Source organism: Schistocerca gregaria, chromosome X (genome assembly GCF_023897955.1).
Source record: "Schistocerca gregaria isolate iqSchGreg1 chromosome X, iqSchGreg1.2, whole genome shotgun sequence".
In the NCBI taxonomy this organism is placed as follows: Eukaryota; Metazoa; Arthropoda; class Insecta; order Orthoptera; family Acrididae; genus Schistocerca; species Schistocerca gregaria.
Window position 1 is genome coordinate 872,045,076 of NC_064931.1, and position 16,212 is coordinate 872,061,287.

Here is a 16,212-nt window from a genome sequence, read left to right on the forward strand (position 1 = left end):
TTTATTGTGTGAAAATACTTGGAATGAATTTTTTTGTGTGACAGGACTTTGGATAAAGATTGCTTCTGTGGAAGCACCTGGGATACAATAGTGTTTAAAAGTTATATAGCAGTTTCGTGTACCATTTTTAAAATTTTACTCTATTAGATTTAGTCCGTCCTTACTGTAGCTTCTCTTGGTGCTCCTTATTAATTTAACTGTTTCATTTCTAACTTCAATGAAGTTTGGATTTAAGGGAGAGTGTGGTTATTCTATTGTTTGGAGATCTGAAATCTGTTAGTGGTTGCTGTTATTTTACAGCTGACTATGAAATCCCTGTGATTGAAAACTATATTATTATTATTATTATTATTATTATTATTATTATTATTATTATTATTATTATTATTAAAATACATTTTGAGGGCTAAGTGTGTAGTGATACAGAAAATTTGGTCAGACAGTGATGTGGAGACCTTGTGTATTCTCTGAGTCCCAGAAAAATGAGTTGTTGAGTACTCTGCTGAACAACACATTTTAGATAGTACACCCGTTCCAGAACAGTACTCATTATTCTGCCAGCTCTTCAGTAAACTAAATAGCTAAACTCGTTTGTTTCTATAAATTAATTGCGCAGACAGTTATCGTATTCCAACCGTGTGCTGATATAATGTGGAAACAGTGTTCTGTGTACAACTAATAATTATCACATAAGCATCAGAATGTTGATGTTAATAGGATGCACATTACTCAGTAAGTAATTGTTAAGTAATTAACTGACATTGATATGCAGTGTTTTAGCATTATTTATGCATTTATTTATTTATTGTAACAGTATGAAAAAATTACGTGAAGAAACTGCGGAGGCAGATGCAGTCCTTAAACAAAGACAGTTGGAAGATGGACCCAAAGCAGCATTTGGCTATGGAGGAAAGTTTGGAGTCCAGAAAGACAGGTACTGTTACATACCAGCATGTAAAAGAAAAACAGACTGCAAATTTTTTTCTGCTTTGATTAACCTTTCATTGGAAGCACCTTTTTTTTTCCCCCCCACTGGTACCAAATACAAGTTAAATTGGATGACATGAGTTTGGTAGAATCTTCCAATTTTGGGCTAATGTAAAAACAGATTCAGCTGCATGATCCATCCCTTTATTTTCCTCTGACTAGCCACAGCAGAGTCTTGTTTTGAGAACTGCATCATCAGATACACATTTTCCAGACCATATTTATTTTGCTTGTTTTTTAAGTACTGCCTGAAAAATTGATGACTATGCCAGAAACCCATTTATTCTTCAATCCAGAGCTTGTTTTCTGGAACATAATTATTACTTATAATGCTGATAACTAGGTCAAAAATTGGTCTTATTTTGCAGTTTGTCATTATATTGCAGCGGGTTGTCACGGAAATGTAGACATCACAATAACAGCCCATCTCAATTACGACCAATAGGAATTCCCAAATCTGATAGTGTAATAGGGTCTTCTTCTCCAGTAGTGCTCAGTGACAGCAAGCAAGTGCCTGTTTGCAGCAAAATCCCACGTACATGTTCGTTTCAACATGTTTTCATCCATCTCACGACCTTGCATAACCAACTCATCCTGCTTTTGTAAATATATTTGTTCTGGTGATGAAGTGAAGGACTCTTTGGGTGGAACAAGGGAAAAAGGTGGGGGGGGGGGGGGGGGGGGCAATAAGTGCAATGATACAAAAATTTTGTAAGTATGATTTCATTCTCATCTTCTCACTGAATGGAAATACTGATGTAACCGGAGGAATTTCACTGTATGCATCACAATTTTTACTACCTGAAATGGAACTAATAATCGACATCTGTGACTTATAGTTGAAAAATGTGTAGATATGTTTTGAGTGTTCAGTCGGAGTTTCTTAGATTGAATCCTACAGTCTGGCCATGCAAAGCCTATGCACTGGCTGATGACTGCAGCACTGTGCTGTTTTGTGCTTTTGAAGGGAAATTTTGATCGAACTATTTGTAGACTTAGGGCATACAAAAAACGCAGTAGTAAATATAACTGTTTACAGTCCAGTGTGGTATGAAGATATCTGGCCACACTGCATCTCAAGTGGTTAAAAAATCCAGCAGTACTGTCTTTCCCAGCACACAGTTTGTGTGCTCAAGCTGTAAACATCTAACCATATCATCATCATCATCATCATCGGTATCAGGGAAACTAAAGAGATTGAAGAGAGGTACACTCCAAAACCAGTAATACAGCAATACCAGAGTTATAAATACAAATCCACAGGTAAGTTCCAGGCCACAGCTGTATTAGCTATACAGTGTATGATACTTGAACTGGATAAAGCATGAGTAGAAACAGATACCAATTGCCTGAATCCACTTGCACATATGCTTATATGCAGAGGTGGTTGAACAGCTCTGTCCAGATTATGTGGATCCACACATTTGGCCTAGGGATCCCTCAAAACTCTTTTTCATTCTTTTCACCATGTTTGTCTAATGCAGATACTAACATTAGTTGATGTCTGCAGTTTCCAACTGGTGTACAAGGTTCATCATACAGCTAGATGCATATCTTATGATGTTTCACATTTGACAATGATTTTTGCTTGGATTTGTAGAAATATATGTGGTTTTTTCTAATGGTTGGTACATAGGGTTGCAGCATAACTTAACCTGTCTCAGGCTTAATGACAGTGGTCATTTGGTTCTGAATAAATTGGAAGATTGGAACCCAGTTGTCCCATATTTCTATGGGAGAGTTTAGGTGTGACTATCTAAACCTACACTATACAGTTTAGTGCTGTAATCTCTCATTATTAGTAGAGAGTAATTGATATGCTTGCGGCTGAGTTTGTGAACCTCCAATGTGCACAAGCGAGTGACACACTTAAGTCTAGAATAAAGTAAAAACAGAGTATTCTGTAGTATTAATCATCACCACAATCGTCATCAATGTATAAAAATGTCAAAAATAGTCTGAAGCTGAAATTAATCCTCCCCAATGTCATATTCTTTGTTGTTTCCTTCAGTTCTTGGTTAAGATATTCTTTTACTTTGATCCATCATGCCATATCTTCTTCTGCCTCTTGCTTTGTTTTCCTTCTATATTCCACATCTACATCTACATCGATGCTCCGCAGTCCAACTTATGGTGAATGCCAGAGGGTACCCCGTACCACTATTAGTCATTTCATTTCCTGTTCCACTCACAAATAGAATGAGGGAAAAATGACTGCCTATATACCTCTGTATGAGACCTAATTTCTCGTATCTTATCTTTGTGGCCCTTGTGCAGAATGTATGTTGGAGGCAACAGAATCATCCTGCAGTAGCTTCAAATGCCGGTTCTCTAAATTTTCTCAAGAGTGTCAATTTTCTCAAGAATGTAGCCTTCCCTCCAGGAATTCCAATGTGAGTTCCCGAAGCATCTCCATAACACTAGCGTGTTGTTCAAACCTACCAGTAACATATCTAGCAGCTTGCCTCTGAATTGCGTCAATGTCTTTCTTCAATATGACGTGGCATGGATCCCAAACACTTGAGCAGTACTCAAGAAGAGGTCACACTAGGATCCTATACGTGATCTCCTTTACAGATGAGCCCCACTTTCCTAGGATTCTTCCAGTAAACCAAAGTTGGCCATTCACCTTTCCTACCACAATCATCAGTCTTCCCTTCGATGAAAATTTTATGCAAATAGTTTTTCTTTAAAACATGCCCAGCACAGTTTGCTTTCCTGTTTTTAATGTTTTTCTGGGTGGTATTTGTATCTCTAGTTCTCATAGTCAATTCATCATTCCTTTCTTTGTCTGCCCATTTACTTTTACCCATTTGTCTCCATTGTCATGCTTCGAGGCTTTACAAATGCATATCCTCTTTCTTCCCTATTGTCCATATTTCAGAGTAATATGTAACTACACTTCACATGGGCATTTGTCTCAACAAATCTTTTTCTTTGAGTAATTCCTGTTGGTGTTATTTTAGTATTCCATTTATTTTTCTAAATACTTCTTATTTCTCTGGTACATTTCCATCAATAATAATCATGTTTTATATGCAAGTGCTATTTTAATTAAATTTTTGTAGGTGACATGGATAAACATTCCAGATTTTCCTCCTTGTTTTTCTCATTGTCTCCATTTTCTGAAGATCACCACCATTTTCTGTAAGGACTACTTAATCATCAGTAGGTTTATCATTTTTCATTCCATGTCTTTCTCCTTGTGTTCTGCCTGTAACATTAAAGGCTTTTTTCACAAGTCTATAACCATAGGCTATAAGCAGGGAAGCAAACATGTAAAAACATTGTCTCATATATCTTTTAACACCTGATTGCTTTTCTGCCTTGTGAAATCTCACAAGTACTTTCTGTTTTAGCTGTGAACCCCTTCATGTCTAGCACTGTTTGTTTTTATGATCGGAAATGTCTTACTCAACACACCTTTGACCACAGGAAAATGGTGCATAGAGCCACTAGTATACTGTGTTAAAGGAAACTTGTTTTTTCCATACAGTTCACTAGAGTACATTGTGTGTCCAATCATAAATGGGACAATGTGGCCTGTGTACACTGTTCAATCTGTCAACATGCCTCAAAAAGTAGTTCAAATATAGACTGTCCCCACAAAGTCACTTTACGCCAAGAAAGGTTCTCAGTATGAAACCTGGCAACGGAGTTGGCATACACCATGGCAACATTTGAACATTCAATCACAGTGCTGAGACACAAAACATTGGAAATCTGCCTTGTAGTGGTCACCCTCAGCCAACAACTCCAGCTGATGAGGGCTGCCTAAAAATTATAACTCCTAAGTACCGCAAGAAAAATGTAATAGAACTGTGCACTATGTATTTGGAGGCAAATGGCATGGATGTGTCAACCCAGACAGTACACAACCATCTTCTTGGGATCAGTTTGTCCATTATGAACAATAGTACAAGAAGCTGTAAAAATCAGATATAGCATACAAATAAAATTTGTAGGTTTTCGATCATATTGTTTCATTTACTGCCTTTCCCCTTATACTTGAGTCTTAATAACACCGAGCAAGGTGGCGCAGTGGTTACATCTACATCTACATGACTACTCTGCAATTCACATTTAAGTGCTTGGCAGAGGGTTCATCGAACCACAATCATACTATCTCTCTACTATTCCACTCCCGAACAGCGAGCGGGAAAAACGAACACCTAAACCTTTCTGTTCGAGCTCTGATTTCTCTTATTTTATTTTGATGATCATTCCTACCTATGTAGGTTGGGCTCAACAAAATATTTTCGCATTCGGAAGAGAAAGTTGGTGACTGAAATTTCGTAAAAAGGTCTCGCCGCGACGAAAAACGTCTATGCTGTAATGACTTCCATCCCAACTCGTGTATCATATCTGCCACACTCTCTCCCCTATAACGTGATAATACAAAACGAGCTGCCCTTTTTTGCACCCTTTCGATGTCCTCCGTCAATCCCACCTGGTAAGGATCCCACAGCGCGCAGTAATATTCTAACAGAGGACGAATGAGTGTAGTGTAAGCTGTCTCTTTAGTGGACTTGTTGCATCTTCTAAGTGTCCTGCCAATGAAACGCAACCTTTGGCTCACCTTCCCGACAATATTATCTATGTGGTCCTTCCAACTGAAGTTGTTCGTAATTTTAACACCCAGGTACTTAGTTGAATTGACAGCCTTGAGAATTGTACTATTTATCGAGTAATTGAATTCCAATGGATTTCTTTTGGAACTCATGTGGATCATCTCACACTTTTCATTATTTAGCGTCAACTGCCAACTGACACACCATACAGCAATCTTTTCTAAATCGCTTTGAAACTGATACTGGTCTTCGGATGACCTTATTAGACGGTAAATTACAGCATCATCTGCGAACAATCTAAGAGAACTGCTCAGATTGTCACCCAGGTCATTGATATAGATCAGGAACAGCAGAGGTCTCAGGACGCTTCCCTGGGGAACACCTGATATCACTTCAGTTTTACTCGATGATTTGCCGTCTATTACTACGAACTGCGACCTTCCTGACAGGAAATCACGAATCCAGTCGCACAACTGAGACGATACCCCATAGTTCCGCAGCTTGATTAGAAGTCGCTTGTGAGGAACGGTGTCAAAAGCTTTCCGGAAATCTAGAAATACGGAATCAACTTGAGATCCCCTGTCGATAGCGGCCATTACTTCGTGCGAATAAAGAGCTAGCTGCGTTGCACAAGAGCGATGTTTTCTGAAGCCATGCTGATCACGTGTCAATAGATCGTTCCCTTCGAGGTGATTCATAATGTTTGAATACAGTATATGCTCCAAAACCCTACTGCAAACAGACGTCAATGATATAGGTCTGTAGTTAAATGGATTACTCGTACTACCCTTCTTGAACACTGGTGCGACCTGCGCAATTTTCCAATCTGTAGGTACAGATCTATCGGTGAGCGAGCGGTTGTATATGAGTGCTAAGTAGGGAGCTATAGTATCAGCGTAATCTGAGAGGAACCTAATCGGTATACAATCTGGACCTGAAGACTTGCCCGTATCAAGCGATTTGAGTTGCTTCGTAACCCCTAAGGTATCTACTTCTAAGAAACTCATGCTAGCAGATGTTCGTGTTTCAAATTCTGGAATATTCCATTCGTCTTCCCTGGTGAAGGAATTTCGGAAATCTGCGTTCAATAACTCCGCTTTATCGGCACAGTCGTCGGTAACCGTACCATCGGCACTGCGCAACGAAGGTATTGACTGCGTCTTGCCGCTTGTGTACTTTACATACGACCATAATTTCTTCGGATTTTCTACCAAATTTCGAGACAATGTTTCGTTGTGGAACCTATTAAAGGCATCTCGCATCGAAGTACGTGCCAAATTTCGTGGTCTGTAAATTTTAGCCCATCTTCGGGATTTCGCGTTCTTCTGAACTTCGCATGCTTTTTCTGTTGCGTCTGCAACAGCGTTCGGACCTTTTTTGTGTACCACGGGGGATCCGTTCCATCTCTTACCAATTTATGAGGTATGAATATCTCAATTGCTGTTGCTACTATATCTTTGAATTTGAGCCACATCTCGTCTACATTCGTTTAGTCAGTTCAGAAGGAATGGAAATTGTCTTTTAGGAAGGCTTCTAGTGACACTTTATCCGCTTTTTTAAATAAAATTATTTTGCGTTTGTTTCTGATGGATTTGGAAGAAATGGTATTGAGCCTAGCTACAATGACCTTGTGATCACTAATCCCTGTATCAGTCATGATGCTCTCTATCAGCTCTGGATTGTTTGTGGCTAAGAGGTCAAGTGTGTTTTCGCAACCATTTACAATCCGCGTGGGTTCGTGGACTAACTGCTCGAAATAATTTTCGGAGAAAAACTGCCACAGCGTTTACAAAAATGCATTGACAGAATGGTGATTATGTCGAAAAATAGCTAAATGTTCAAGCTGTAAACTGATGTAAACCATTGTAGAAATAAACAGGTCTATGTACTTGTGAAAAATAGGAGACCTTACTTTTGGGATTACCCTCATACTATTGTCTCTATATTGTTCTCAACATAAAATTTGGTTTTCATGGCACACAGTTGATAGCCGAGTACTTGTAAGTAACACAGTGTGTGTCACTGACACTCAAGAAACTGAATAGAGCTTTCAGTTAGCTCATTATATATTGACAGCTAGTGCACAGAATTGGATCAAAATGCATGTAGTTACTATAAACTCACAAAAGTTATGCAGGATTTGTGCAGCAGTGATTTCAGTCTCACAAATCAGTGTCCTGTTAATTCTTTTTTGTTTTATAGGATGGATCAGTGTGCTGTTGGACATGACTATGTTGCAAAAGTAGAGAAGCATGTGTCCCAGAAGGATTACAGTGCAGGCTTTGGGGGCAAATTTGGAGTGCAGAAGGATCGGATTGACAAGGTGAGTTTGTATGTTTGCACCAATTGTAATTTTGTCTTCTTCTTCTCCTCCTCAAAAGTGGCTTTGACTCAAATAGCATGCCTGTGGAATATCACATCTGTGTTACTGGATTTGTGCTTACGAGTGAGAAAGGGCACAGTATGTAGTAATTGACTGAAATTCATGAAGTGAAACCGAAGTTTACCTGGTATTCCCCCAGGAAGTGTGATAGGCCATTTACTGTTCTTGATCTACATAAGTGATTCAAAAGACAATCTGAGCAATCCTCATAGATTGTTTACAAGTAATACAGTTACTTACTGGCTAGTGAAGTCAATAGAAGATAAAAATAAATTACAAAATATTTCAGACAAGATATCTGAATGATATGTAAAGTACAAGGCATACAACTTTGCTTCCGCCGTTTGCCGATAGGTGGTGACAATGGTAAGTAGCAATCAAAATAAACATATCACAGACATCAGGCAGTTAGCCTGGACTTCAGTCAACGTAACCTCATTCAAACATAAGTTGATTTGTGTCAAAGTTGTTCTTGATTGAAAATGTCAGTTTACGAGCCTAATTCTCATCATTTGCGGGAGATGTTACTATTTTGTTTCAGTATGAAGAAAACAGTGGCTGAGTCTCATCAAATGCTGATACTGATGTAAACCATTGTATGGACGTATGGTAAGGACACTATTAGTGAAAGAAAGTGTCGCAAGTGGTTTCAACGCTTCAAGAACGGTGATTTTAATGTCAGACCGGCATAGTGATGTAAGAGAGGACGTTTTCGAACGTGCAGAATTGGGGACATTGCTGAGTGAAGACTTGCGTCAAACTCAAGAAGAATTGGCATGAATAGTGGGAGTGACACAGTAAGCCATTTCAAAACATATCAAGGCTATGGGCATGATTCAGAAAGAAGGAACTTGGGTCCCTGGTGAGCTGAAACCAAGAGAGATTGAACGGCATTTGTGTGTTTGTAAACAGTTGCTTCAGAGATATAAAAGGAAGGGATTTCTGCATCACTTTGTGACCGGGTATGAAAAATGGATTCATTACAGTAACCCTAAATGCAAAAAATCATGGGGATATCCCGGCCATGCTTCCATGTTGACAGCCGAACTGAATATTCATGGTTCCAAGATCATGCTTTGCATTTGGTGGGATCAGCTTAGCGTTGTGTACTATGGGGTGTTAAAACCAAGTGAAACAATCACAGGTGCTCATTATCAAATGCAATTAATGCATTTGAGCAGAGCATTAAAAGACAAACAGCCGCAATACAGCTAGAGGCACGATAAAGTGATTTTGCAGCATGACAACACTTCACCCCACGTTGCAAAAGAGATCAAAACGTACTTGGAAATGTTAAAATGGGAAGTCCTACCCCACCCACCGTATTCTCCAGACATTGCTCCCTCTGATTATCACCTGTTTAGATCAATGGAGCATGGCCCGGCTGACCAACACTTCAGATCTCTGGTCATACGTTTTTGTAAATTTATTTGTTTATTTGCTGTCCATATAACAATCAGTTTTTGGACATTGTCATAGATTTTAGATCACATATACAAAGGTTTAGTTAACATATGTAAGTGCACACATTGATATAAATAGTGAAGGTCATATTATAATTTTTTGTTGCAAAAACAAACTTATGCCGTATACATTGTTTTACAAAGGGCTGTTTCAACTTGAAATGTTCTGCTGAATAACAGCTTTTCTCTATTAATAAAAGCTTAAGTTCATTCTTTGAAGTGTTTAAATTAGCTGTCATGAGGTCAGATTGAAATGTGTTATAAAAGATGGTTCCTATTGTATGTGGATTATGGTCTGCAGCCTTTGTTTTACTTGCAATCCTGTGAAAATTTTCCCTTCCCCATGGATCGTACCTATATACATTATTGTTTGTTACAGTATATTCTGGATTTTGTTTCACAAAGATTATTGCCTGCGGGATATGCGTAGACTATATGGTTAGTATTTTATATTTTGTGCAGATTTCTGTACAAGGCACTTTCCTGTTTAACTCAGCTACCACTCTCACTGTCTTTTTTTTGTAGTCTGAAGAGCCTATATGTATAGACAGCTGGTGCCCCTCCCCGTGTCTCAATACAACCTTGAAGATGTGGATGTGTTACTCCAAAATATATTTGTCTCAAGCTACCTTGGTCCAGGAGGGCTGAGACCCTTTTCAGTAGATACGTATTTGAAATGAATTTTATACAAATATGGTATATATGTTCTTTCCATGACAGGTGTTCATCAACAATAATAACCAAAAACTTGTGTTTTTGTGTAGCTAAGGACCAATGGGACTGTAAATAGAGTTCTATTTATATTCTGACTATAGCTAAGCATAAATTGTGTTGTCACTGTCTTCTCTTTATTTATTAGTAGCTGATTTGCAATAAGGTAACTTGACAGGAAATTGCAGTTGGTTTCACTACTGTTTTTAGTAGTTTGCATATCACGGCCCCAGCTGACAAAAGATGTGTAATCGGCATAGCTTACAACCTTGCAGTTTTGGGGTTCAATTAAATTGTTAATGTACACAAGAAACAGAAAAGGCCTTAATATACTTACTCGGTCACACCAAATCGAGGTATCTTGTGGGTTGATTGTTACCAGCTGTTAATGCCTTTTGTAAGTTAACTTGACACACTGGTTCCTGTCTTTCAGATAGGAGGTAAGGAGTTGTAAGGCTACCCCTCTCATCCAAATGCTTCTAAGTTATGCCATAGAATTTTATGATTCGAAGTATCTAAAGCTGTACTCGTATCCAGGATGGTGCATATCGCCTTGTCTCCTTCATCTACCTTGTTTAATATTTCGTGTATAGAGGTTGCTACTCCCATTATAGTAGGTCTTCCTTTTCTAAAACTGTGTTGTAGATTGCTAAATAGATTCTTTCATGAAATATGCCTCAAATTGATATAGTATTGCAATATTGGTCTATAGTCTTTCATATCAGCTTTTATTCCCTTTTTGTACACCGGTAGGATTTCATTGATTTCCAAAAGACCAGAGAATTCTCCGTGGCAGAGGAATATATTTATTACTTGTGTTAGAGGCTTCATTAATTCTCCTCTGCATTCCTTTAGCAGCTCAGGTGAAATGTCATCCCAGCCACAACACATTTTAGCTTGAAGTTTTGAAATGATTGCTGTTTTACTAACATTGACTGAGTTCCTTGTATGATAGGCATATATCTGAGCTATAAGGTTAGTCAAGGAATCTCTGTATTTTTTCTGAGCAGTTTACATTTTGTTAAATAGTATTGTAATTTAGTATCTCTAAAGATTATGTAACAGTCTTTCATGTACTCTCTCAGGTCACTGATTTCTGGAGGTAAATTCTCAGCTTTGTAATAATAGCTTTGTTTACTTGTTTTACTAAAGGACGTGTTTAATTTAAAGTTTTATTGAATAATTTATAGACATTTTTCTATTATCATTCACATTTGTTGCATTGTAATTGGTTCCCATTTTTCATTGCCTAATGCCCTCTCAAGTTTACTATACCTGTAGTTAAATTTTCTGTTATACATAAACTTATCACTTTGTTATATCTACATTCCCTACATCAATTTCCATAGTAAGGGCTGTGTGATCAGATTTGTCATTTTCTATGTTGGTTATGTTTATGTTCTCCTTTGTTATGTTTGAGTGAATATGGTCAATGCATGTGAGCCGTGTTGCAGCTCACGTTGGTGCCAGTGGTAGGTTGGCATCATGTAATAGGGATAGTGGTGTCTCATTTTCTTCTTCTGTTTACTGACGCCACTGTGTTTGCTAGTGTTGTCAGTCCATGAGTGGCAGCAGCAGTTATTGATAGTACAGTGGTATTATTTTTGGAGGGATGTGAAGTGTTTTCTGGGTCAGAGGGTGTCGGGGAGTTCGGTTGGGACAGAGCACAGTGAGGTCCGGCAGCACGAGGACGTGCAGGCACTGCCAGATCGAGCAGCTGTAGTTGCGAGGGCCGCAATCTCGTTCTTCACCAGACCCAGGACGTTTGAGTTGAGTGAACATTAACCCAGTTGTGAAACCTCCACTATTTTGAGATCACACTGTTTGTTCAGCCGTTGCTCCTCGCAGGGTCGCTGAGATGAAGAGCAACGAGTGGAGTGTTTGGAGTTGGCGAAATTAATTAGCTGTCCTCCACTTCTTATTATTAATCATTGAATTCCTTGTGTTGTTATGGGTGAAGCTCAACCAGCAGTATTTTTCTGCCTAGTGGCTGCTAATGCTCAGTTACCTGCCCTGGAGGTTTGAGTATTTTTGCGGCAGTGTACCTTTCCTCGCCTTGCCGCTGCTCTCCAGTAAGGTGTGTAGTTTGACAACCTCCTTGATTGTGGTTCAAATATTTTGTTTCTTTTGGATTACTTTGATCATAGTGGTTCCTTATGCTTCTGGATATTCTAAACACCGGATTCGAAAGACGCAGTGCTGTCCACCGGTTCCGCCTTGGGAATGGGAGTTAGTTTCTATTATCTTGGTGGGAATGCGAGCGGTGGATAAGTCACACTTTGTTTTTTTGTTGTTGTCCCTCCACCTGGGAAGAACTTAGTGCTGCCATTGTAGCGATATCTGCGTTACCACTTGCGGACGATCCATGCCATGAAGTTAAGGTTCAGACTGCGGGCGTTATCAAGGAGAACTACGGATTATCTACATTGGCTGAGTCTGCTAAAAGGGAACCACGGAATTGCATCAGCTGCGGTCAGACAGGTCATTTAGTTCATTCTTGCGTTCAACCACTGGCACCCAGAGCCAATAGATGACGTCGGGCCAGGCAGTGACTTCGGGATCAAGCCTTTAAACCTTGGTGTGCCCATGTCGTTGCTTGGTCATCACCTCCCCAGCCTTATATTTGTTCTCAAGCAGGTGGCGAACCTATTTGTGCCCTTTTGGATTCTGGTAGCTCCTTTTAGTTGTTGTGCTTGGAATGGTTTCTTGAATTTGGTCATCTTACGAGACTTTAGTTGGTCCCTTCTTCGGTGCAGAGATGTCAGGTTGCCAATGGGCAGGTGTTGCCTCTGCATGGTTGGGTCCAAGGGAGTATCTCGATTGGGGATTTCACCTGGCCCTTGTCTTTGGCCTTGGTTAAGAAGCTGCTGGTCATTTTGATGTTGGGATGTGATTTTATCAGTAAAACTGGTCTTGTCTTGCATTATTCCGAGTACACCTTCTTCTTTAAGTTCGCTTCTGCTCAGGAGTTTGGGTTCTGTGAATGTGCTAAGTGTAAGGTGCATTGAAATACCAGCGTGCTGGCTGTTGATGCTAAGGTTAAGGAGTTTGATCTCATCCATCTATCTTCTCAGCAGGCCTCTGAACTAGAGGGTTTGTTGCAGAGGTTCCCCGAGCTTCTCTGTGGTAGACTGGGGTTACTAATGTTCTTGACTACCATATTCGTCTATCTGACCATATTCCTGTCAGGCAGTCCCCATATCATCTCTCACCATCTAAGATGAAGATACTAAGAGGAAAAATCTCTAAAATGTCCGAGCAAGGAGTTATTAGGCCTTCTACATCTGCTTATGCATCCCCCATATTCCTTGTTCCTAAGGATCAGGGGCGGGATTTTTGGCTTGTTGTTGACTACCAGCACCTAAACACCAAGGTTGTCCTCAAATCAGTTCCATTACCTGATTTTCATAACTCTTTTACTTGGTTTGCCAGTGCTAATTGGTTCTCAGTGCTTGATCTGAATCCAGCCTGTTATCAGATTCCCTTAGCTGAAGAATGTAAATACCTTACAGCATTTTGTACTGACTAGAATCTGTTTGAGTTTAACAGGGTTCCCTTTGATTTGGCTACTGGCGCAGCTGTTCTTACTCGTTTGCTGGATAATATTCTTGGAAACTTGAAATTAGTCTGTGTTTATAATTACTTGGACGACTTGGTGATTTATAGCCGTTCGTTTCAGGAGCATTTGGAACATATCCAGCAAGGTTTTGCCAGGTTGCAGGGGGCCAGTTTGACTGTTAAACCCAGTAAGGTGACATTACCCAGGCAGCAGATATCCTTCTTAGGTCACCTAGTATCAGACGAGAGCATTCGTATTGACCAGGAGCGGTAAGTCATTGAGAGCTCTCCTGCCTCATGCTGATAAGCATTGTATTGCCAGGTTCATAGGCATGTCGAATTATTTTAGGTGTTTTGTCCCTAATTTTGCTCAGTTGGCAGCTCCTTTAAATGAATTGCATCAGAAAGGGGTGTGTTTTGACTGGGGACCTCCCCAAGAGGCTATGTTTGAGCAGATTAAGGCAGCTATAGCCATCCTTCTGGTTCTCAGAGTGCCACCAAGCGAGATGGCACAGTGGTTAGCACACTGGACTCGCATTCGTGAGGACGTCTGTTCAATCCCGCGTCCGGCCATCCTGGAATGGCCGACTTCCTTCCCCATCCTTCCCTAATCCAATGAGACCGATGATGTCACTGTCTGGTCTCCTCCCCTAAAACAACCCAAACTCAGAGTGCCTGATTTTTAATTAAAAAATTATTGTACAAACCAACGCATCTAATGAGGGAATTTCGGCCATCCTCCTACAGGAGTTCGAAGCTCAAAGGCAGCCATTAGCATATGTGTCTCGCCGGTTAACCAGTGCTGAAGTTAAATATTCCGTTTATGAATGTGAGGCATTGGCCGTCTTGTTCATGCTGGAGAAGTATCGCTTTTATCTCAAGCATAGAGTATTTCAGCTAGAAACCGACAAGCAAGCGTAAAACTGGCCATATCGCCAGGTGGGCAGTACACATTTCAGCGTTGCAATTCAAGGTTAAACACATTAAGGGGACTGAGAATGTGCTCATGGACGTCCTCAGCCATATGTTCACTGAACATCCATCTAGTGAGTGCGTCCAAGAAGCAGAGGAAGGCAATATTAGTTGTGTTGCGTAAGGCAGTATTCCTTATTTGTTTAGTGACATTGCCAACCATCAGGATCAGGACCCCACTTGGGGACTGGTTAAGGAATGGCTGTCAGTGGGGAACCTTTGGATGGATATGTCATCAGGAAAGGCATTTTGTGTAAAAGGGTGGGACATGCCAAGGAGTTGAATATCTGTCTACCAGAAACCATGGTATGCCCCGTTTTCCATTACTTTCACAACTCTTTGATTAGCAGGCATTTAGGAACCTATAAGACCTTGCAGAAAATTAAGAAGCATTTGACTTGGCCGTCCATGGACTGAGACAACAGAGAGATGGTTTCTCGGTATCAGTTGTGTCATGTGGCCAAGCCTAATATCGCACTTCAACAGGGCTTCTTGAGTTCTGAGTACGAATCCTGTCCCGTGGACAAATTCTGTATCACTTATGTTCAGCCCTTACCTCGCACCAAAAGAGGTCATCAGTACATATTGGTTATTATTGGCACATTTTCAAGGTTTACCTGGCTGCTTCAGAGTTGTAAAGTGACTGCTGCTGCTACTATTGCCCATTTAACTAATGTATATAGTATTTTTGGACCCCCTAAGCAAATCGTTAGTCATAATGCGCTAGCCTTTCTTTCGGCTTCCTTCAAGGTTTTCTGTCTTGCAAGCAGTGTGAAGCACATGACTACCACTCCGTATTACCTGCAGGGCTCTTTCCCAGGAGGGTCAATCGTAATCTCAAATCCGCACTGATTATCTACCATCAGAAAATGCTCAGTAAGTGGGATTCTAGTCTCCTTTGGCTTAGTTCTGCCTTCAATACCACCAGCCATGAAAGGTTACTCTGGTTTCCTTGTCATTTCTTATCCTGTTAATTCCCCCCTTTTGAACTTATGGGTAATTCAAGATCTAATCCCTGAGGATATTACCCCTCAGATCGCCAAAGAAAACTGGAATTGTGCCAGGCACAATATTCTCAGGGCCCACAACAAACAAGCTGACCGTTACAACCGTAATTGAGTCTTTATGGGTAAACCAGGAGACCAGATGTATGTCCCTAATTTTCCAGCGAGGGAGGTGCGTGTTGGGTACCTTGGTAAGTCCACTCCTTGTTTTCTGGGTCCCTGTACTGTTATGCATATTTTAGGCCCAGTTAATCTTCTGGTTAAGGACAACCGCACCCGTAAGCAAAACCGGGTCCATCTTAATCAAATTAATTTAGGTTAGGCCACTTGTTGGATTACCCCCGGGTTGGTGTTTGAGGGGGGAGGGGCGAGGTTGAGCCGTGTTGTGGATCGCGTTGGTGCTGTCGGTAGGTTGGCATCGTGTAATAGGGATAGTGGGGTCTCGTTTTCTTGTTGTGTTTACTGGTGCCACCACGTTTGCTAGCATTGTCTGTCCACGAGTGGCAGCAGCAACGGTTATCGATATCTAGTATGGTGGTACTATCTTCAGAGGGACATGAAGT

General features: G+C 40.3%; 1 protein-coding gene across 1 annotated transcript in view; it reads left to right on the forward strand.

The window, feature by feature from the left end:
• LOC126297757 (src substrate cortactin) overlaps positions 1-16,212 on the forward strand; it is a 136,059-nt gene that overhangs the window by 38,529 nt on the left and 81,318 nt on the right. Inside the window, exons 3-4 of the mRNA XM_049988932.1 lie at positions 815-934; positions 7,761-7,881. Of these exons, the coding sequence (XP_049844889.1) occupies positions 815-934; positions 7,761-7,881 (241 nt within the window). The remainder of the gene's footprint in view (positions 1-814; positions 935-7,760; positions 7,882-16,212) is intronic.